Source organism: Mixophyes fleayi, chromosome 5 (assembly GCF_038048845.1).
Source record: "Mixophyes fleayi isolate aMixFle1 chromosome 5, aMixFle1.hap1, whole genome shotgun sequence".
Lineage (NCBI taxonomy): Eukaryota > Metazoa > Chordata > Amphibia > Anura > Limnodynastidae > Mixophyes > Mixophyes fleayi.
In genome coordinates this window covers 239,549,072-239,574,309 of record NC_134406.1, presented here as the reverse complement: position 1 = coordinate 239,574,309, position 25,238 = coordinate 239,549,072, and the positions used below count along the sequence as shown (strand labels likewise).

Here is a 25,238-nt window from a genome sequence, read left to right as displayed (position 1 = left end):
CTTCACAGGAACAGCAGTTTTTCGTGACTGCTGCTCCTGTGGAGATTTTTTAATAAATATGAGAAATAGTTCAATCCTTATCAATGCCATAAGGATTAAAAACTATTTTTCATTTTATGCGGCTGTTGATAAATGTGCCCCTTTATGTAGTAAGTATAATAAGCAACATGTTAACTAATGTTCCTAAATTAAAAAGCATGTTGCATGGACTTGCAAGTGATACATAAATGTGCTATTCAAAAAGTACGTCAGTGTGGACATAGCCTAATACTGTTCACGCATGTTGCGATCTTTCCACTCAGCCAAAGTGCTTAACGACAGGATCACTGGCCAATTTGGTCATACATATCAGCGGCTAAAAGGGGTCGAGATCCAGTCATCTAACACTTAAGCTCCAGTTGATTGTCCTCATCTAACGGCATTTTCCATTATGTGTAAACGAGCCTGTTGGTGAATGTCTTATTAACACAGATCAGATCATCATTGGGCATCGTTTTCATTTTGGGACCATACATGTAGAAATGTCACTCAACTTGGCCAACAGTAGCTGCTATATTGCTGTTTGTTTGACCAGCACTAGTCTTATGCTTACCATTTCATATATCCAGAAATCAACTCAAGATACAAAATAAAGAAAATGCACAGTAATTTGGATAACTATGAAATACGCAAACTACATGCTGGATGGGAACCTAATAAAATCTGCAGGCACGCAGCATGAATGTAAACTAAAGCTGGGTACACACTACACTGTTTTCAGCAGATTATCGAGCCACGATAAACGACCGATTGGTCCGATATCACCCTGAAACGATGAACGATTATCGTACCAAAACACATGAAATTGTTGATCGAGATTTTCAAACTTGTTTGAAAATCTCGTTTAATGATGAAACAATGTCGTTCCAATTCTGCAGTGTGTATGCACTCTGTGCAGAATTGGACAGATAATTTAGGTATAAGTATGAAGCAGCGCTCACCTGTCACTGGTGTCCAGGGGTCCGTCGTCATCTCAATGTGTGTTACGTCCTGACCTCTCCATTCACTCCAGCTGGCATCATGGGTCCTTTCATTCATTCAGCATCTGCACTTGTAAATTAAACTTTGGCCGGAGACCGGGTAACACAGCAGCTGCTAGCTCTCCGGCTGCAGGTACAGTCTATAGAAGCGAAGCTGGATCCGGCTGCCATCACTGTGTACCTGCCCTGTCACTGCACTCAGACGGGGCTCTGGTGACGCTGAGATTCCCCCTCTCCTACAGAAAGCTGACAGTTCAATCAATCTGCGACCACAGGAATTTTCAAGTGTCCACCTCAGGTCTAAATACAGCCCGGTTTAACCGGACGTTCGCAGTTTACTAAGATGCGGTGGCTGTTAATAAAGAAGAATTTGCAGAGCTGGTCACAGATGTCAGGTGAAAAAAAGCTGTCGGTGACTCAGGGTCTGAAGATGAAGTTGTATTGAGACTGCACCAACACTTCCAGCTGCCCAAAAGCCCTCTCCTTTTGCATCTGCGGGACCCATTCCTACTGCTATGCCACCAGTGCCACCTGTGTCTGCACAGCCACTGGAGACCACCAAACCTGTGTCTGTAGTGAAGCCAAACTCTCCTTCCCTCGTTTCTAAAAGCCCACAATCTACTAGCAGAACACAGGGCAAAGACGAACCGAATGCGATAATCACTTAGTGGTTGAAGGAAGTGTAGAACACCTGTGCCATGCTGACCACAATTAACAAGCTGGATATGAGTACTATTCGGGATACGGGAGTGGATTTACGGAGGGGGTCACAGAGGGACCAGCGAGAGAAAGGGCATAGGCAGGGCTGTCAAGAGGAATTCAGGGCCCCGGTACAGCTTTCACCGCATGTGGTTGCTGGTTTCTTTAGTTGCGGCTTGTCTGGGTCCTGGAATGTTGGGGGCCCTATTTTAGAAAAAATGGGTACATTTAAAAAATTCCAATCAGCCCCGGCGTTAAATCAATAGCTCCCACGATTAATAAGGCCTTCATCCAGCCCCAACATTAAAATAATAGTATTCCCATTTCATAAATAAACCTATTTCCCTCCCTCCAAACTGCCCCAGCAATAAATTAATAGTACTTAAATCTTATAAATATACCTATTTCCCACAACAATTACTACCATTAAATAATTCATAGTCACATTTAATAAAGAGACCTCATTCTACACAAACTCACACCCACATTTAATAGCCCCCAAAACCACCCAATCTTAAATTAATAGTCCCCACTATTACATTACCCCACCATCACCCCACAAACAAAATATCACTCATTAATTAGCCACCACCTATCTCACACACTACATTACCATAAGCCCCCTATGCCATCACACACACATTACTGTGTTACCCTTTATCATCACCATGCTGTGCCTCCTTATGATCACATTGTGCCCCTTCATCACAACTATGCTATGCCCCCTTATAAACACACTGTGCTCTCCATGCTACCCCCCCCCCTCACCTGGCTCCCATTCATCACACTCTGCCATGCTGCTTTTGACCCTCTTCGCACTCTGCCATGCTGCTTTTGACCCTCTTCGCACTCTGCCATGCTGCTTTTGACCCTCTTCACACTCTGCCATGCTGCCCCCCCTTCATCACTCTGTGCCATGCTGCTCCCCCTTTTTCTTCATCACCCTGTGCCTTTCTCTCTCTCTTCCCCCTCTTCATCACCTTGTGCCCTTCTATCACCCCCCCCCCCTCTTCTTCATCACCCTGTATCTTTCTCTCTCTTCCCCCTCTTCTTCATCACTCTGTGCCTTCCCCTTCCCCCTCTTCTTCATCACCCTGTACCTTTCTACTTTTTATCCATTCTTTTACTTACCTTTGTCATGGCTTCTTTTATCTCTTCTCTTTTCATTTCTTCTCTTCTGACTTCTCTCTTCTGTCTTGGTCCTCACAGTGCTGCTCCTCACTGAATGTCGGGTGTGACATCATCACGTCGCGCCCGGCATTCAGTGCAAACGGAGGAGGGAAGAGAGACACCGACCCCGCACTCATGTGAGTATTTGTATACTCATAGGATCGCGGCGCCGGTCCCCGTCCCCCCCGTCTGAAATTATGCGTAGAGGATGCTACGGCGTGGAGAAGCGTATCCAGCCGCAACACGTGGCAATAGCAGGTTTTACACACATTCACATGAACAATACACATTTGTAATTAGTACACATTAATTGTAGTTGCAACACATAGTTACTTATGTCAAAGTGTAGTATTTATGTTTAATATTATAGGTTATATACATGTTAGTGAAATCAAGGGTTGCAGGAAATATGTCATGTTTAGTATCATTTTAATCCCCTATTCATCCACAGTTGTCCGGTTCATTCGCCGAAGGAATCGCACATTGCATACTCTAGTTAGTGATATTAGGGAATACATGTTTAAAATGATACTGCCTGTATAATGTGAATAGACTAGTTTAAACTGGATTCTTGGCAGGAAAATTGGAATGCATCCCCTGGAGAGCTGACCCCCACCTTTGGATATTTGGTTTGAACTGGCCTATGACCTGCAGTACACTGAACTTTCCTGAAGCCTGGACCAATAGAAGCAAGCCACATCATCTGCATTGTTTTACTTTATTCACTGACTGTATATAAGCAGGGGCTCTGGACCTAGTGGACAGTCTTCTTGACCACAGCCTTCAGACCTGAATGACTGTACACTGGATCCAGGGCGCCTGCGATAAGTAATGGCTGTACTTATTTTATTCTGATTTGTTATTCTGCTACTTTTGGCTATTAAATCACTTTTTGCTTTTGAACCACGTATAGGCAATAGTTATTGGATAGCAACTAGACGTGCATAACATCACCTAGCTCAAGTCTTTGTGCTCAACCGAGGGAGCCTTTGAAGCTGCTCAGTGTCCCATATAGGTGACAATGTTATCTTGTAAGACAGCCCAATACATCTGGCCTCACAGTTTAGAGTTAGGTCATTAGCCCTGTGAGAGCAGGCTTTGCTATGAAGTATGTATTACCCCCTAGCTTACAAAATAGATTAATTTGTTATAAAATATTTACAACGTAGTCCCTTATGATTAGGTTTTATTCAACGCAGTTATTTGTTACTTCTAATTCCTCCCTGTTCACTTCAGTCTGGAACTTTCACATTGAAATGAATGAACAGGGGTCACCTAGGCCTCTTGAAGATTTAGGTTGTTGAAATTTTAGGTTTAGTTTAATATATAGAAGAATACAAACATTTAATGATACAAGGCTATCCGACCCTGCGTGCTCAACCTCTCCTGTGTCTAATTACCTTTCCTCTGTGTTCTTCCCCCATGTATTATAAAAAAAAAACTTTCCAAAATATCTTCCTTATATTTTTCACGTTACCCTTTATCATTCCCTGATCCGTTTTCTCTCTGTTACTATGTGCTCCTATTTTCATTGCCAGTATCCCTCCTGTGCCACACATCCGCTTCTCTTGCTCCTCCCTTACTCCTCTCTACCCTGCTCCTATTACCCATCACTAGGGAATTCACACTTTTGCCCCTCCCTCACCAGGCAGCCTCTGCTCTCCCACTGTGCTGGATGCAGAATAAAGTTAAACACACACAGGGCTGGTGGAGAAAGGAAGTGGTGTGAAGTAGTGCTGGATTATAACTGCACATACAGCCTCACTGCACCGAGCGCCTTATTCCACCCATTCAACTCATTTAGCAATTTCATCAAGCACAAATTTATGCAATCTGGATGGTGTATATGGCACCTACACATTCAGCTCTGTTTGAATTTAAATTTGGAATGTCTTGTTTAGTTGCCAATATATGTTTTTCTTATTTTTAACAGATCTGTACATATAAATAGTATATATTTTACCTAAAATGTTCAGCATTTGAATTCTGCACATTGTAATAAACAAAACCATTTCTGAAACACTTAACCCAGAAGTCCTTGCAACAGTTTTATCATGCTGACCCTTCAACTGTTTTTTAGACATTCTGAAAGCTCTTTACTACAGTCTACCCTATACCAACCTATATTACTCAAACACACTCACCCAATCTTCACTCGTTCCTTTTGATTTCTACTAGATTGTATACATATATCCTTTGCTTTCATGTCTATTGCATTGTCCAAATGTGCAAGTGTTCTGGGAATTACACATATGCTATATAGATCTCAGCACAGTTCACATTTTTAACACTAGTTAAGTGTGATACATTTTCAAATACTTTTCCTGCAAAGTTTATGACTAAGCGGAGACCAAAATAACGGTTTTTGGCGTTTAACCCCAGATATGTTCCAGTGATGGATTCTTCCTTCTTGCGCAACATGACCACTGAAACCAGCATTTCAGACAGCCAGTGCATTCCACAATGAATCTGGACCATATAACACAAATTCCCATTCTGGGATGGGCAGTGTCTGTGTAAACTATGTAGGTAATGCAGCGATTTAAGGCAGCTCCAAACCACCCACCAGAGTGATCTAGACACAAGTTTTGCCAGCAACCATCAAAAACAGAATGTTTGAGGTTCATTTGAGTGGGGAACACCAAGCTCGTTTGCCCATAGCAAGGTCAGTTATGGATTTGAAATATAGATCGAGATTTTAGTGGTTCAGCCAGTCAAACATTGGACCTGAGCCTTGGTTTTGGTTATAAAAGCAGCACATGCCAGTCTACTTAGTATACCTTTACAAGAGAAAAAGAAACCTTCACAACAGGATTGCAGACAAAGCTTTTATTTAAATACATGGCACTGATGACTACAGACATGTCCCAAACGAGCTTTTGATGCAAACTGGCGGACGGCCAGTATCCTGCTCATTAACCTGAGCCTATATTTTACAGATTTTGGTCTATACACGAGGCCTCATTTTCTATCGTAGAGCCGAGTGCTTTTCACATCCCCAATAATGCAGATCTAAAAGAAATTTTTTTTGAAAAAGTAATAAAAAAAGTGTAGATTTGAACAACTTTTAATCATGAAGCAACTGTATTACTACAATGGACACATGAACAACAAAAACCTTAGTCCTGTAGAAAGGAGAATGTCATTCCTTTTAAGACAGGAGTTCCAACAATTGACCCCTTCCCCCATAATGTAGTTTATATTTTTATTTCCACATCTCTAAAAGGTAAAGCAGTGATAGATCACCATTCATGCAGAGAAGTTTTGTTTTGGATACTAGACAGCTATGGAGGGCTAGTCAATGTACACTGAACAAATATATAAAAAAAACCTTATCATGATTAATTGCTACCATGCAGTTAACAGATAGTAAATACAAGGCTACCTAGCCATGAACTGAAAACCTAACCATAGACAGGACAGGCTCTAAACCCCAATATCAAATTTTTTCTAAGTCATTCATAGCCCAATGTACATGCTAGATGCCCTAAGCTGAGGGGGTACATGGAGGAAGTGCCACTTTCATGATGTCCTCCTGGATCTTGCTCTCATGTGTGGGTTCAAAGTACCCATGCCTCCCTTAGGAATCAGTGTTGGGCGATATGCTGTAGCCCTATCCATGATGCCAGATGAGCCACACTAAAGGCTGGGCAGAGTGACTACGCAGAGGAATAGCTTCCTAGGCTGCATGCACAGTATTGGCTTTTCATTGTTCAACATGAAAAGTAATATTTTATAATGCCAGGTTCACTTGTATGTGGTGGGGAGTGAATGAATCATAATATAGGTAGAGGCCCCATTACATCACTGGTCCCCACAAAAAGGAGGGATATCGACCATTCAAGAACTGGAAGATTGTAAACCTATTTTGTAACAAGTTAAGAGTAGAGTTGTCCACCCATGTTTGCTCCCATACACTAGATATAAATATATATATTGATCTACTAAACAAATGTATAAGTCAGATTGTTGGTTCCCCAAAATAGTTCTCTAGATTTGTGCACATGGACATATAGCTCCATGCTTACAGGCATTTTGTCAAATTGCCTCCTCACCATTCCCTTTTGCACTGCTTACCCCAGTTCTGATACAGTTATCCAACAGGATAAGACAGCAGTGTGTGCTGCAGGGTCTCTACATAAGGTCCATAAATCAATGAGGTTTTATCTCCATTTTGGTGTCAAAATGGAACAAAGGGAGAGATGGATTAAGCCAATACTCATGTGCACTTAGCCTCACACACTCCCATAGGCAAACCAAGGGGGGGGGGGGGTTCCTAGTGCCTGGAAACCCCCATCCAAGCCTGGGGCACTGTATAATTGAGGTGGCTGGACCCTTATTCCGCTTCACACAGCTCTGCTTGAAAAGGGAGAGCTGTGTGCACCTTACAGTAGTGCACGCAGCATTGCCCATGTATATTTTGGGGATAGGAAGAGTTGGAGCCAAGCACTGTCTAATATTATAGCCACGCCCCCATGCATACTGGTCAAACCCACTGGCATCATGGTGTGGAAACCCCCCCTCTACAAATCCTGCGTTTGCCCCTGACTCCCTGTAGGCTGGTGTAGAAATGGTCTCCTAACTGGATACTTACAGTTACCAGTTGGCCATCTTTTACTTGTCGTGTTATTGTAGACTCTTTGTCATCCCATTTCTGCAATTGTTTTAATACTCCATTTTCCAGCGTTATAATGGTCTAAAATAAAAAAAAAAAAAAAAAGGTAAGGACAGCTGATATTTTTATATAAAGTCAGTTTCTACAGTAAATCCTGGACATCTGCCGATTTACAAGTACTAAAATACAACATGAATCCCAGCAATACACAACTGAGAATTATTGTAGTTACGTCATGCTACACCCATTCCCTAATAAAGCACTTTTATTCTTTCTTCCATCATGGACAATATAACCAGGAATTTACTTTTTGAATACCAATTGAGGTGTGTCATTAGGAAACCAGGCAGGGAAGCAGAAAAGAAGTCTAGTGAGCATACATTGGGAAACAAAAGCAAACCAATATCATGGAAGCAGAGGAGGAAGATGGAGCATAGGGCTGATGGGATATAGAATAAAAGGTTAGAGATGATTCAGGCTAGAGCAGTGGTTCCCAAACTGGGTGCCATGGCTCTCTAGCGTGCCATGGTAAGGGCTTGTGGAAAGCAAGGCAGGTGACTACTTGGTAATTATTTTTACTTAGGGGTGCCTTGAAAAAAGTTTGGAGACCCTAAGGGTGCCTCGAACTAAGAAAGTTTGGGATCCACTGGGCTAGAGGGAGATATATAGTGACTTTCAGTTAATTGTATGACACTTATGTGGAATTACTTTTTCCCTTATGTGGAAAGGTTTTAGGTCAACATGGAGTACTAGGTTTATTTTTAAAATAAAGTGCATTTCCTGAAAGTATACTGGAGTAGTTAGATGCCTTTTGATCCCTGTAGAGCCAGCAGCCTGGTCCAATACTGTGTGTGAATGATTAGTTAAAGATCAACATGCAAACCAACAAGGGTACCCCCTTCTGTTTTACTCCAGGTGCCCATATACACTGCAGTTTACTTTTTAGCCCTAAATGGCTGCAGACTGTAGTATGCATTGGTGCAAAGACAGACAACTGACCCAAGCTACAGCTGATAGGGAGCTGGACAATGACTGTCCATCTGGAGCAATGAACACTAGGGGCTAGATTTATTAAGCTGCGGGATTGAAAGAGTGGGGATGTTGCCTATAGCAACCAATCAGATTCTAGCTTTAATTTATTTAGTACCTTCTACAAAATGACAGCTAGAATCTGATTGGTTGCTTTAGGCAACATCCCCACTTTTCCAATCCTGCAGCTTAGTAAATCTAGCCCTTGCATATTTCAGGTCTGGCCAAGAGGCTGGACCTCTCCAAGTATGGGGCACCATTAGCTTGGAAGTCACCCCCTCTGTGTGGCATGGAGACTACATGACACCGCCTAGCTTTGAGAAAAACCCTACACTGTTCAGTAGACATCAGCTCAACTAAAGCAGAGTAGATCAGGTTCTCCTTCCTGCATTTGGAACTGTAGCATGTAACATTAATACTTCTAAAAGCACTGCCCAGGACCCAGAGAAACCCCCATATAAAACTTGGAGCTGGAATTTCCTCAAGGTAGGATATAATTAACTACAATGATTACCAGTAATACATAAATTAAAAAAAAGTCAAGAACACTGGTCAAAATCATCATTAGATCATCATTTTTAATATCAAGTGCAGTGACTGGATATATGCAGTCTAGATTAACACTATCTTTGTATGTCTATTACAGTTGAAAACTAGACTCAATAGACAAAAGCCAAGAAAAAACGACAAAACAAATAAACCACATCCGTGTCTCCAGTGGCTAACAGTGTACTCCTCACCTTAACACACCTGCCATCTGCAGTGGTTTCATCAAATTCTATGTTCAGTTTAAAAGATAGTTTTGTTGACTTAAAGGTGCTCTCTGTTTTTATGCACCACTCATCTCCATTAATAGATATAATCACATCAGGACTCAATGTAGTAGCTGTTTTCCGGAACAGATAACCCACTCCTGCAACAGAAAGGATAGCGCTTATGACATTGATCTCTCAAGTGATAACGTATACAATGATACAAATAAAAAATTAGTATATGGACTTGTACACACTAGTCTTGAAAAACAGTGCTAGACAGAGCATTGTGTCCTTCCTTTCAACATAGCATCGCAAGTGCATCTGCAAAGCCTCCACACAGCACAGCTGTCAGATCTATCGTATTGTACTGAGCAAATACAGATGTCAAATGCTGCAGGCACTCAATAGCGTGGAGCAAAAGCAGATGTACTGGTGTATTTTCTTACATTATTTTGTTTGTTTTTTAATTATACACTGCACTATTTATATAATTCTACATAAAATAGAGGAACGGTGTAATCATGTAAACCTCAAATAAGTAGCCAAATACAAGTCCAAGTAGCCTAGTAAAGAGTCATAATAAAAAACACAAGCCATCTTTGGGACACTTCTACATTATATTCACTCATCTATTCCACCTGTACCTCTTATAACTAAGGTGCTCATACAATTGGGCAGTGTGTGATCCCTAAAACCCGACCAATCCTGGTGAACATGTATGTAATACAACCTGGCCGTCTGCCCAAGTGCCAAATGTGATTGACAGAAAATCCCCTACGTGCATGACCAAGTCTCAGAGAGCCGGCCACAAGCTTAAGAAATCTGTCCACGATCAAACTATAAAATCAGGCTCAAAAGAAACAATACGAGAAAGTTTGACAAGAGTTATTTTAGCATTAACAGATAGTGACATTTTTACTAGAATATCAGAGGACCTTAGGACCCAGACACTGAGTATTTAGTCTTCAGTGCAGTCAGCCGCATTTTCACTTAGGGAACACACGTTCTTTATGGCAAGTGTGACCTCCATAGTCACTAAAAACAGGATGCACCTGAAATAGTACACGCTGCATAGTAAACTTTAAAGTTCAGATGTCTCTACAATGCAGGATGTGTTAGGACAAGTGGTCTGCACCCACTGGGGAAAAAGCATGGGAAATTGAAACTGTTCATGCTCCATCAGAGGAGTTGCACATTCCCACATTGGTGCAATTGGACAGTAACCACCTAAATTGTTAGCAAATTGGGGGAATAGCTTCAAACAAAGCCCGTGGTGTCTGCAAGTTCTGGTTTGACATTGCCATTCCTGAAACAAAATATTCCCATCTATGATAAAGGGTAATCACAGGAGACCACTAATCAAACAATTCCACTACTGTCACTAACTTTGCAGAGTAAAGATCTTTTAGAAGCTGAGGGTGGAGGTCTGTCACATCATTGAGTATGCCAAAAACCACAATCACATCTGATCATAAAACCAACCAAAATCATCCATCCTTCAAAATCTGTAGTGTTGCACAATCTTATCTAGAACAATCATGACTTACTGCAGTATACAAAGCCACAGATTGGGTAAATTCAGAAAGCTACATTTTTGGCAGCAATATTTGCAAATTAAATGGTTGAAGTTTATATAGATCTTGGTGTGGGGAAGAAAGTTAAAAAGTAATGCCCACTTCCCCTTAAGTGCATATAAAACATTTACACAAAAAAAAAAAAAAAAAAAAAAAAAAACACTCCACAACCAAAAGGTATTTATGTACACAAGTAGATGTCTTTTAAATCAAGTTAAATTACTCTTCCTTTAGATGCATCTATGACTGATTGAAAAAGACTTTAGCAACACAGAATACATTTGTCTCAATACTTTTGCTCTAGATCACTATAGCTAAAGAAATGGACTACAAGTACTTTGTAGAAGTTTATATTCTCTGCAATTAACCTAGCAGGGTTATTGACTACAGTATTAAACAAGTTAGAGTTGATCATAATGAGTTTTATATAAAAATATATGGTGTTTTTTTTAGCAAACAAACCAACCAATACATACTTCAGAAACTTTTTAATTGCTAATCCTGCATCAACAGACACCTAACTTACCAGCTGCTTCCAAGTATTTATTAAAGGCATCTTTGTCAGACACCACCAATTTCCAGGTCCCCACTAAGTCCTCACACATGGTGGCTGTATTGTGGAATAAACTAAAGCCTATAAGAAACCCAGCGAGTAAGCAGACCTGATGTACAAATCTGGCTTTTTAAATAGATGTGGGGCTGAGCTCTAGTGATGTCATTACTTACAAGGAGTCATTTCAGCTGTGAGAAACCTCCCTCTGTCTTCTAGTGCTGATTCAGCATTTGTGATCTGGCATAAATTAGACTATTCCTCTTAAGTGTTTAAACTAGAGATGCTCAAGCTCGGTTCCTTGGGAACCGAACACACCCGAACTTAGGGGATCCGAGTACCAAGCCGAGGCAGCTCGCCACTTTCGCGCTTTTTCATTGCGAGTTTTGGAATCATCATCATCATCATCATTTATTTATATAGCGCCAACATATTCCGTAGCGCTTTACAATTGGGGACAAACGTAATAAACTAATAAACAAACTGGGTAAAACAGACAAAGAGGTGAGAAGGCCCTGCTCGCAAGCTTACAATCTATGGGACAATGGGAGATTGACACATGAGGTTAAGTATACATTTTGCATCTTGGCCCAGCCAGACTGCAAAGGTAGGGTGACTCATAAGCTAAATGATCCTGTCACACAACAATGTTGGTCCGGGGGTAGTTGTCTTGTGTGAAATTGTGTAACAGGCTAAAGGTAGTGAGGTTAAGATGGTGGTTGAGGAATATTATAAGCGTGTCTGAATAGGTAGGTTTTCAGAGAACGCTTGAAAGTTTGTAGAACAGAGGAGAGTCTTATTGTGCGAGGGAGAGAGTTCCATAGAGTGGGTGCAGCCCGAAAAAAGTCCTGTAACCGGGAATGGGAGGATGTAATGAGGGTGGATGAGAGACGCAGATCTTTTGCAGAACGGAGTTGCCGAGTTGGGAGATATTTTGAGACAAGAGAGGAGATGTATGTTGGTGCAGCTTTGTTGATGGCCTTGTAGGTTAGTAAAAGTATTTTTCGCGCTTTTTCATTGCGAGTTTTGGAATCTATAAATACAGCCCTTCACGGCGATCTAGCGCAATTTGAGAGAGGGACACAGAAGGGGTAGCACAGAGTGTAGAGCAGTTGGGCAGGCAAAGTTATAGAATTGAAAGAGGAGGGTGGTAGCAGTGTTAAACAAAGTAATCAGTGACATTCAGGAGAGCTCCATTGTTCAATTGCTAATTCTCATTGCAGAAAAATACAAATAATGGTGCTTACAGGGTTAATGTAATTCTGCAGTCCAATCCTACTGTGTTATATAGGTAACACACAAAAAGGAGAGCTCAAGTGTTAAATCTCATTGCAGAAAAATACAAATACTAGTGCTGGCAGGTTTGGTGTAATTCTGCAGTTCAATTCTACTGTGTTATATAGGTAACACACAAAAAGGAGAGCTCCAGTGTTAAATCTTATTGCACTAAAATACAAATACTAGTGCTGGCAGGTTTGGTGTAATCCTGCAGTCCAATTCTACTGTGTTAAATAGGTAACACACAAAAAGGAGAGCTCCATTGCTAATTGTCATTGCTGAAATACAAATACTAGGCCTTGCAGGCTTTTCTTCTGAATTTGCAATCAAAGTGTACGGTGCTATATACACCCAAAGAGAAGAGCTCCATTGCTCCATTGCTAATTGTCATTGCTGAAATACAAATATTGGGCCTTGCAGGCTTTTCTTCTGAATTTGCAGTCAAAGTGTGCAGTGTTATATACACCCAAAGAGAAGAGCTCCATTGCTCCATTGCTAATTGTCATTGCTAAAATACAAATACTAGGCCTGTTACTCCACTTGATGCAAGTTCATGGCAAGGTGTTGGGAAAATCAGAAACTTATGCTAAAAAAATAACAACAAGCAGTCCATCATCAGCTAGGACCCTTCTCTCACCTACATCCCGACGCCTGCAATCTACACCCAGAACACCGTCCTCATCAACATGCTCAGTAGCGATCGGAGTTAGTCCTGCATCCAAGTTGCTAAGGCTAGATGACTCCTCCACTATCGTGGAATCCTCAGAAGAATCCTTGAGCGTTGGTCCCAATGCTGCTCCTGCTGTTGGGGGTGAATCTTCATCCCAGAAGCAAACCAAGAAGAAGACTACTAGTAGTTTACAACAATTGACAATTGAACAATCCTCTGCAAGAGGAAGCAAGTATGAAAGTTGTCACCCAGTCGCAAAGCGTATCACAGACGCCATGGTGACTATGCTCGTATTAGATCTGCTTCCAATATCCACTATTGATGCAGCTGGTTTTAAACAGTTACTTGAGGTCTTGTGTCCCCGTTACCAAATTCCATCACAACACCATTTCAGTAGAAAAGCTATTCCTCACCTCTACCAAAAGGTTTGTAAAAATTTTATTATTGGGCTGCAAAATGCCATTCTACCCACTGTCCACTTAACCACAGATATGTGGACGAGCGGAACTGGGCAAACTAATGATTATATGACTGGGACAGCCCACTGGGTTGGTGATTCGCCTTCATCAGCAGGAACAGCAGCAAGTACGTCACATTTGTCAGAGGCAGAATACTCTGTGTATCACCGGCTTCACTAAGAGGCATACAGCTGACAATCTGTTACAAAAACTAAGGGATGTCATTGCAACATGGCTTTTCCCGCTTGGATTCTTCTCAGGATATGTCATTTCTGATAACGCCAACAATATTGTGAGAGCATTACAGCTGGGTGAATTCCATCACATTCCATGTTTTGCTCACACAATAAACTTGGTGGTGCAGAGCTTTTGAAAAAATGACAGGGACGTGCAGGAGATGCTGTCTGTGGCCCGTAAAATATCTGGACATTTCCGGTAATCGGCAACAGTGTGTAGGAGATTGCAGCATCTGCAAGAGCAATTTAATTTGCCCTGCCACCAACTGAAGCAAGAGGTGGTGACAAGGTGGAATTCCACCCTGTATATGCTTCTGTGGATGGAGGAACAGCGAAAAGCCATCCACGCTTACTCCACAAGCCATGATATTGGTAAAGGAGGGGGATGTATTTTAGTCAAGCGAAGTGGAGATTACTTTCTGTGTTGTGCAAGGTGCTGAAACCATTAAAAGTAGTCACCTGTAAAGTGAGTTCAGACACTGCTGGCTTGAGTCAAGTGATTCCCTTAATTCGACTTTTGGAAAAGCAGTTTGAGAAACTGAAGGAGGAGATTAAACAAAGCAATTCCGCTAAGTATGTCGGACTTGTAGATCAAGTACTTTATTCGCTTTGCCAGGATCCAAGAGTTATCAAAATCTTGAAATCGGATCACTACATTTTGGCGACTGTGCTTGATCCAAGGTTTAAGACCTATGTCTTCTCTTTGTTTCAACTGACTCAGATCTGAAGAGATGCAAGGAGCTCCTGGTGAGCAAGATGACAGCTCAAGTGTTACGTGACAGGACGTTGTCTCCTCCTTCAGTTTCACACTCAACTGCTGCTAGGAAAAAACTTTGCTTTCCCAAGACACCCAGGGATGATGCAGATGTCTCTGCCTCAAATTTTGACATCTGGTCTGGTCTAAAAGAATTGACCAAAAAACCTGACACCTCTGCCGTAACTCCACCTGATCCTACTATGAGCATCCAAAGGATGGTGGAGGATTATTTTCACGACAGCGTACCGATAAAGAAGGGTCCTTTCGGCATTTCTGCTGATGTGTGCCTGAACAGCCCGAGTGTAGCCGCTGATACACCAAGTGAGGATGACACTTTGGAATTAGAAGATGATGAGGGGAAGATTTGTGTAGCCGATGAGGGCGCTAATGAGGATGTTGATGAGGATGTGGTTGTTTATATAAGTCCTGCACCAGTGGCAGCAGTGTGGCACCAGTGGCAGCAGTTCTGGCACGTGAGGTTCTGGCACCAAATTGCACTTTCCAAAAAGAAGCAGGGATGACGCAGGTGGCAGACCACAACAGTTTGACATCTGGGCTGGTTTGAAAGATTTTACCAAAAAATGTGTGACCTTGCCCATAGCTCCAACCAATCCTCCTATTAACATGCAAAGGATGGTGGAGGATTATTTTCAAGCGTTAATTGATATAGAAATGTCAGACAGTCCCTTTCCATACTGGGGCATTTCTATTTAACGTACATTCTTTGCAGGCTGCTGTTTCGTCAATTTCACTATAAGTGTAGGGTGTAATTTAGACCCAAATAGACAATCTGCTTTGTGCATTTCTATTTTATTGTACAGTCTTTGCAGGCTGCTTCTTTCTCTATTTAACTATAAATGTAGGGTGTAAAATACAGACAGACACCCAACTGCCTGTTTTGCTATGAATGTCAATACCTCTTTTTAGAATGTTGACTGCCACCCTGGATTGGTGTGTGTAGCTGTAGATTTAAGGAGGGCCTAGCAGGGATTAAACCGTACTTTTCCTAATTTGCACTAATAAGGTTTGGGTGTAATATACACCCAAAGACGAGTGCTCAATTGCTAAGAGTCATTGATGAAGAGGAAGACAAGCAAGCTTGTCTGTAGAATTTGCAGGCAAATTCTACAGCGTTATATAGGTATCACCCAAAGAGAAGAGCTCCATTGCTCCATTGCTAATTGTAATTACCTGCCTGGCTTGGTCTAAATCTGCACTTACGTTTTATTGTACCATAGCTCACTCAGAAACAGGAGAGGTGGCAGGGCTAATCTTCCTCAAACAATACTAATTCATGCCCGCTGGAATACACCATCATAGAAGTCTGTGTACTATGATGTAATTGCCGACAATGGCCTTCCGAATGGAATTAGTAGTTAATTTTATGGCAGAGCTGTCACAATTTTTGGGCAATTCTTTTAGAGCAGAGCAAATATCAAAATGTTGTGCTGACTCATCTGCATCACCACTGGGTGTCTTGGGAAAGCTACATTATTTCCGACAAGCAGTTTCCAGAGAAACTGAAGGAGTAGACGTTATTACAAGATGTTGATAGCTCTTGGATCCTGGTGAAGCGAATTAAGTACTTAAACTACAATTACAATATAGTTAGCAGATTTACTTTGTTTTATTTCATTCGTAAAATTCCTGTAGCTCCTTCTCAAAAAAGTATAATTAAGGCAATCACTTGACTCAAGCTAACCGTTTCTGCACTCTCTTCACAGGTGACTACTTCGCTGGACTAAAGTACATTCCCCTCAAATGCTAGTCTTCTTGCAGCTGCTGCATTCTCCTACATACTGTTGCAGAATCCCGAAAATGACCCTAAATTTTTCAGGACACAAACAGCATCTCCTGCATGTCATTGTCATTTTTTAAAAGTTCTGTAACACCAAGTTGATTTTGTGAGCAAAACAGGAAATGTGATGGAATTCCCCCCCGCTGTAATGCTCTAACAATATTGGTGTCGTTATCTGAAATGACATATCCTGAGGAGAGTCCAAGCGGGATAAGCCATGTTGCAATGACATCCCTTAGTTTTTGTAACAGATTGTCAGCTGTATGCCTCTTAGTGATACACAGAGTAGCCTGCCTCTGACAAATGTGACGTACTTGGGTACATGCTGCAGCTGTTCCTGCTGATGAAGGCGAATCACCAACCCAGTGGGCTGTCACAGTCATAAAATCTTTAGTTTGCCCAGTTCCGCTTGTCCCCATATCTGTGGTTAAGTGTACAGTGGGTAGAATGGCATTTTGTATCCGAATAATTACATTTAATTTATTCCAATAGGCCTTATAATCCAGTTGTCAGCTGGAGCACAAAGGAGGTGTGGCAAGGATCATTTCATGGAGGAAGATTAAGACATGAAGGAGTTGCCTGTTGCAGCATGTAAGTATCTATAGTTAACAATGTTAATCTTTTTAGGTTATTGGGGAATCTGCATTACAGTTAAGGCAACAAATTGTAGATTTTACAGCTTGAAAGTACAGGTGTTTACAAAGTACACACAATCAAGTAATAATTTGTTTCAAAATGGCCTAAAGTTGATCTCTTTTTCTATAATATTTTAAACAGATAAAGAAGACAGCCATTATGGGTTCCAGCATGACCTGCCTTGCAACACTTCTAACATTGGATAAAACCAACATGCAAGTTGCCCTCTCAATGCCCCTCGTCCCGACCGTCGTCATGACGACCGGGACGTCACTTCCGCCGCTACCCGTCCATTGCCAAGGCAACGGTTGGACGCTCCTTGAGACTCTGTGCACTTCACATCAGCCAAGACACTGCCGGGCGCGTGATATATCCATATAGCGCTGCGACCCGGCAACCTGTAACCCGGGTGCAGGTGCAGTATAATCACTTATCAGCTGGTCCCCATTTTGTGATTATGGAGCTTGCTTCCTCATAGGATGCTGTCAGTATTTAAGGCAGGGAGGGCTTAGCCTCCCTGACGGTTATAGCGTCCAGTTTCCCTGTCAGCTAACCTGCTCCTGTGCACTGCTTGGTGAAAGCCTTTGGATTGACTACTGTGTATGACTCCTGCCTGTACCTTCGACCCCGCTGTGTTGCCTGTGACCCTGACCCTTTGGCCTGCACCTAGGACCCCGCTGTGTTGCCTGTGACCCTGACCTTTGGCGTGTTTTCTGACCATTCTGCTTGCTAGTGACCTCTGACCTCGGCTTACGTCTGACCATCCACTGCCATCTACTCTGTCTCCTAGCCTGCCGCAACGGTTCTGTATTACAAACTTGCACTACGTCTGGAATTAAGTCCTGGGGGCATCTAAGTACCGGTGAGCATATAAAGCTCTATGGGAAAGGCGGCTGCTATAGGTGAAGACCTCCACCAACTAGTTCTGTAAGTTTGTGAACAGACCGTCTGCCTAACATTATAACCGGCCTGTGAAAGCTCCGGAAGAAGTCTCTTCCATGGATGAATCCGGGACGAACCTATCGCCAGCCCAGGTGCTGGCTGGCCAGATCCAAACCTTATCTCAAATGGTCCAAAGTTTTTCTCACCGCCTACCTGTGCAAGAGGAAGCCACCAGAAACTCACAGGACACTATGGCAGCCACCGTGGAGCCCAAGTTGAATTTACCGGACCGATTCTCTGGGGACAGAAGCTTGTTCATTAACTTTAAGGAGAGTTGTAAACTTTACTTTCATCTACGACCCTGCTCCTCCGGCTCTGAGCAGCAGAGAGTGGGTGTAGTGATTTCGCTGCTTCAGGGTGACCCTCAGTCCTGGGTCTTCAGCTTGCCTTCTAACAGTCCTTCATTAAGATCTGTGGATTCCTTTTTCAATGCCTTAGGTCTCCTGTATAACGATCCTTAAAACAAGGCCGACGCTCTGCTGAAGAATACTCTGCCGTATTCCGGCGGTGGTCCACTGACAGTGAGTGGAATGACCCAGCATTACGCAGCCAGTTCAGTTTAGGGTTGTCAGAACAAATTAAGGATTCCCTGGTACAATATCCTTCACCTACTTCCCTGGAGGGACTTATGCAGCTCGCTATCAAGATTGATAGACGCCTCAAAGAAAGAAGAACTGAGAAGGAAGCACCTACTCCTAGTACATTCCTTTCTGTGCCTCCTCATAATATGGAAGATGCGGAGCTTATGCAGCTAGGGGCCTGTCGCCTCTCCCAGGAGGAGAGAACTAGGAAATGCACCTTAGTTCTCTGTCTATATTGTGGAACCAAAGGTCAACTTCTGCGTTCCTGGCCCAACAAGTCAGGAAAAGAACAAGCCTAGAGAATGTGGAAGAAATTCATCTAGGTCTGCAGTTCATTTCTTCCAAAAATGCATTACTAGTTCCCGCTCACATTTTCTTTCAATCAAATTCCTCCGCCATCTCAGCCTTTATTTATAGTGGTGCTGCAGGGAATTTTTGGGATATCGGCTTTGCCAGGTCTCTTGGAATCCCTGTCATAAAAATCAACTCGGCAATCACTGTCTGCGGTCTGGATGGAGGCCCCCTACATGGAGGCAGGATTTCCTCCACGACCCCATCATTACAGCTTACAGTGGGGTCTCTTCATTCCGAAACCCTCTTTCTCTCTATCTCATTAATTGCCCTTCCGTTCCTCTAATCTTGGGTCATCCCTGGCTCCACTTCCATAACCCAGTTATTGATTGGCATCTAGGAGAAATTGTTCGCTGGAGTAACCATTGCTCTCAAAATTGTCTGACCTTGTCTCTACGGTTTCTGCAGCCTCTATCGGAACAACTTCGTCCTGCATACTGTGAATTCCAAGATGTGTTTTCCAAGAAAGCGTCCAATCCTCTGCCTCCACACCGTGACCTTGATTGCGCCATTGATCTGGTCCCAGGATCCAAATTGCCCAAGCAAGGTTATACTCCCTCTCTGGCCCTGAGACTAAGACAATGCAGGATTACGTGGAGGATTACGTGGAGGAAAATCTATTGAAGGGGTTTATTAGACCTTCAAAATCTCCAGTGGGAGCAGGGTGTTTCTTCGTGTCAAAAAAAGATGGTAGTCTCCGCCCGTGATTGATTTCTGCGGCTTGAACAAAATCACCATTAAAAATACATACCCGCTTCCACTCATATCAGTCTTGTTCGACCAGCTGAGGGATGCTATTATTTATACCAAGATTGACCTTAGGGGTGCTTACAACCTCTTACGCATCAGAGAGGGCGATAAGTGGAAAACGGCTTTCAATACTCAATCTGGCCATTATGAGTATTTGGTCATGCCTTTTGGCATGTGTAATGCACCTGCTGTCTTCCAAGATCTTATTAGTGAGATTTTTTGTGATTTTCTTGGACAGTTCGTAGTAGTTTATCTGGATGACATCCTGATATATTATCAGTCTCTGCCACATCATCGAAACCATTTTAAACAAGTTCTCCTAAGACTTAGAGAGCATCACCTCTTCGCTAAACTGGAGAAATGTGAATTCCATGTCCAAAAGGTGTCTTTTGTTGGATACATAATCTCCCCTGACGGATTCTCTATGGATCCTAGCAAGGTCCGAGCCATTCTGGAATGGGTACGACCCACGAATCTAAAAGCAATCCAAAGATTCCTGGGATTGGCAAATTATTATCGGAGATTCATCCGAGCCTTTTCTGATTTAGAGGCTCCCATCACGGCTCTTACCCGCAAAGGGGTGGATGCCAGTAATTGGTCACCGGAGGCCATTGCATCATTCAAAGCCCTTAAAAAGGCATTGACTACTGCTCCGATCCTCAGGCATCCCAATCCACAGTTACCATTCATCCTGGAGGTGGATGCCTTCAAAGTAGGTGCTGGTGCTCTCCTATCCCAGAGGGACCCCTGTGATCATAGATTACATCCATGTGCCTTCTGTTCACACAAATTTTCTGTAGCTGAGGTTAATTATGATTTTGGCAACCGGGAACTCCTAGCAATTAAGTGGGCCTTTGAGGAGTGGCGTCACTGGCTGGAGGGAGCGGTTCATACAATTTCAGTTTTCACTGATCATAAAAATCTTTTGTATATTGAGTCTGCCAAACGGTTAAACTCCTACAGACTAACCTACAGACCTGGTTCAAAAATACCAAGGCTGATGCCTTATCCAGGAGCTTTATTCCTCATCAACTACCTGCTTGAGAACCGCAGCCCATTATTCCATCTTCCATGATTCATGCTGGTTTGACACAAGATTAGGTAACACCGTGCATCAATTCCAGAAGCTAGCCCCTCCTGAAACTCCGGCAGGGCGCCTATTTGTTCCGGTGCATCTACGAAGTGCTGTCCTCTCTGAGGCTCATGAGAACAAATCGGTCGGGCATCCAGGTATCAACAAAACCCTTGAAATCCTTGCACGCTCAGTATGGTGGCCTTCTCTGTCCTTGAATGTCGAGAGTTTTGTCCTGACCTGTGAAGATTGTGCAAAAAACAAAACTTCCAGAACCTCTCCTTCAGGGCCACTTATTCCCGTATCTACTCCTACGAAACCCTGAATGTATCTGTCAATGGATTTTATTGTGGACCTACCTTTTTCTTCAGGAAACAACTATCACGCGCCAAGTGTTCGGGCATCCCAATCGACACCTGGCAGACTTACCTGCTCCCGGCGCTCCGCTTCCCGCTGGGTGCCACCATCTTGGATCCGGGTCTCCGCATGCGCAGACCCGGCAGCTGCACTAATCCTTCTGCCTCCTCCTGATTGGTCCCTCTTCCTGCCGGCAGGTTTAAAAGGACCCTCCTCTCATTCTTCTGTGCCTGTTCTTTGAATCACCTCCTGGTGACAGAAGTGGCTTCCTACGTGTCCTGCCTTTTGTCTGCAGAGCTGTCGCTCATATCCTGAGTCTACTCTACAGTTGTCCGCAGAGCTGACGCTCCTCCTGCTTCATCCGCCACAGTGGTCTGCACAGCTGACGCTCATATCCTGTATCTACACTACAGTTGTCCGCAGAGCTGACGCTCCTCCTGCTTTATCCGCCACACAGTGGTCTGCAGAGCTGACGCTCATATCCTGCATCTACTCTACAGTCGTCCGCAGAACTGACGCTTCTCCTGCTTCATCTGCCACACAGTGGTCTGCAGAGCGGACACTCATCTCCTGCATCTACGCTACATCTGTCTGCAGAACTGCCACTCCTCTTACGGTACTATTCCCTGTAGCCTTCCCAAGGGCTTCCGTACAGTACTCTTAGTGGGGACCGCGACCTGCGAAGAAGACGCGGCTAAGCCCATACTGCTTTGCGGCGGTTCTTGGTGAAAACCGTCTTCTCGTTAGACTCCGCGCCCTGCTGGAGTAGTGCAAATCTGTACGAATCTCTAGGATTCGCTGCATCTACTGAATTCCTTCGTGAGAACCTTGACAACAACACTATCTGGGTAATAGTGGACCGTTTCAGTAAAATGTCCCATTTTGTTCTACTGACCAAGCTCCCCAGTGCTCAGAGTCTGGCTGCCCTATTCGTACAGCATGTTTTCGCCCTCATTTGTTGCCCAGTTCTGGAAGTCCTTCTGTAGCCTCCTTGGGATTAACATCAGTCTCTCTTCAGTCTATCATCCTCAGTCCAATGTAACTTTCTGCTGCTTTTGACACTGTTTAACACCCTCATCTCCTACACATCCTTCACTCCATTGTCCATCTAGAGACAGTTCTCTCCTGGGTCACTCCGTACCCCTCTCTAACCGTTCCTGTAGTATACCCACCTCTGGCACATTCTCCCTTCCACTCTCACTCTCTATAGAGGTCTCACAAGGCTCCTTTTTTTTCTAAATGTTGTGCTTTAATATTGTACATCTCTTGTCTTGGGGTATTAATTTGGTCATTTGGCTTTCAATAGCACCTCTAAGACGAGGACACCCAAATGTACATTGCTTTCCCTGACCTATTTCTTTCAGCACTATCTGTTGAAAATCACTGTCTTTCTGCATTCGCCCCATGGATGTCACAATGATAGCTAAAGCAAATTATGTTCTATACAGAGATCATTATTGTCCTTTATCTCAGAGTCACCAACTGGCCTCCAATCTCACTCACTGTCAATTACAACACTATACCCACTGTGTTGCCTAAAATTTAAGTTTTCATTAATTTTGTGAGGATAGGAGGACAAGATTCATGATGCAAATTAGGGCCCAAAAAATATGTGACTTTAAACCTTTTCAAAACCATATCACCCAGTTGTTTTAAATTACAGACACATATCTTAAACCATAAGTAAATTACTGTATGTTTTTTCTGGTAGTTACCTCAATATGTTACACTTTATTTCTACATTTACCACTCAGCTTGGAAAAAAACTACACACTTTATATATCTAGTGCCTGCAATTACAGGTTCCTGTTGTAAAGTGCCAGTAATTGCGAATAGCGGAGTACAATTCCCATCTGTCCACCCCCCGTTTGCTAATATATGAGGAATGATTGACAAGCCGACATTTTGCACACAGATATGGAAGAGATCCGCGAGTGAAGTAAGCTCTCCCACACGTGCTCTGAGAACCAATCACTTAGTTGAATACTGGAAAGCATTGTAAGCTGAGGGCTGCCACCTTTGCCCGTAGAGAGCTGCGCGTATTCGCAGAGGCCATGGATAGCATGCCCAGTGGCCGCTATGTGACCAATGAGATGAAGCTGCGGGCCTACCGCATGGTTCGCCGCTTCATATGGCTGAGATTTCACAGACGCAGAACTATAATACAGCTCCAGCGGAGTTTTTTTGCGAACACCGTGCACGCGCGGACCTCTACCAGGCGCTTCACGCAATATACAAGGGCACCTAGTGAACAGCGCCTTTCCCATACATCCGGACAAGCGGACGATTGCAGCCCCCTGCAACCCCACGGTCGCATCGGTCTTCACTTCCGCCACGGGCCATCTCTCACACGCATACCACGCAGGGCCATCTCTTCCATTGGGCACGAGGGGCAGGTGCCCGGGGCCCCACGGACAAGGGGGCCCCATAGGCAGGGCTCTTAATTAGAATAAATAATCCTGAAAAAAAAAAACCTGCAAAAAAAAACCTTCAAGGGTCACTGAGCAAGTACATCTATCTATCTCTATATATCTATATCTGTATGTCTATACATCTATATCTATATCTCTATACATCTATATCTATATATATCTATATATATCTATATATGATATAGATATATATGTATATATATATATATATATATATATATATATATATATATATATATATATATGTGTGTGTAGGGGGCCCGGTGCACTGCTTTGCCCGGGGGCCCATAATGTTGTTAAGATGGCCCTGATACCACGTGTGCACATCCATCGGGCGCCAGACGCAGGACTGTCACCATCCATGGTAGTTACATGCGACTGTACTACCCTCCAAAGGTAATTGCATAATATCGCTATAACCTTTGTTAATAAATTCTATTGGCCCGCCATAAAGTTTTTCTTTTTTATTCGGCCCGCACCTGAAAAAGTTTGCCCATCACTGCTCTAGACACTCTTCAATACCATATATGTATCTTAGACTAACTAAAACTTGTTGTGCCTCTTCAATATAAATATGACACGTTATATTTACTACCTTCATTTTCTTGATGTCTTTAAATTCTCTGATCAGATGATCCCCAGTGCTGTGAGGCAGAAGTGTTAGCCACTAAGCCACCGTGTTTCATCAGTACCTCACAGCACCGGGGTCATGAAAGTTCGATTCCCTCACAGAGCCTTATTTATGTGGAGTTTGTATGTTCTCCCTGTGTTTGCGTGGGTTTCCTCCGGGTGCTCTGGTTTCCTCCCACACTCCAAAAACATACTTTAATAGGGTAATTGGGTGCTATCAAATTGACCCTAGTCTATCTCTCTCTTCGCCTATCCCTCATCCCAATGGGGCAGGGACTGATGTAAGTTCTCTGTGCAGCGCTGCGGAATTAGTGGCGTTATACAAATAGCTGCTGATGATGATGATACACAGCTAAACACCTTATATTGCATATAACATTAAGACTTCATTATGAAGAATTGACCTTTAATAGGATGGACAATGTGAAGATTCTTCACAAGTGATATGAGGCTAGTAAATTAAGAATTAGTTAGGAAAACTTTGCAATAAGTACTGGTAACTAAGCAACTAGTGCAGCTATTTGGATACCGTATGAATTCTCAGAAAGGATTGATAGAAATATTTAATTCATGGTTTTACCCTGTTCTATGCCTTAAAAAGATGGCTGAAACACCACTGATCGCCTTGTTTCTATATCACCCAATTTGGCTCATTTCATGGACTATTTCAATGATTTGCAACATTGTATTATGTTTATAGTATGTATCTAAAAATTTTACAATGTATGTGAATATTCCATTCTTACTGTGTTAGATCTTTGACAGCAATACTTTGAACATGATTTGTGCCATTAGCTTCTTTTAACCGATGACCAAATCTCCGCTGGTTATTGTAAATGTTAATTGGCTAACTCCAATCACCAGACATTACAGACTATT

At 42.9% G+C, this 25,238-nt stretch overlaps 1 protein-coding gene across 1 annotated transcript; it reads right to left on the bottom strand.

Moving 5' to 3' along the window:
- Window positions 1–5,702: 5,702 nt before the first annotated feature.
- On the bottom strand, window positions 5,703–11,526 carry LOC142159106 (fatty acid-binding protein, adipocyte-like). The gene is made up of 4 exons (XM_075213710.1): window positions 11,388–11,526; window positions 9,273–9,445; window positions 7,483–7,584; window positions 5,703–5,900 (listed from the first exon to the last, which is right to left on the bottom strand). Exons 1-4 carry the CDS (start codon window positions 11,464–11,466, stop codon window positions 5,850–5,852), a joined length of 405 nt encoding a protein of 134 aa, XP_075069811.1. The 5' UTR covers window positions 11,467–11,526; the 3' UTR covers window positions 5,703–5,849.
- Between the last annotated feature and the right edge of the window lie 13,712 nt (window positions 11,527–25,238).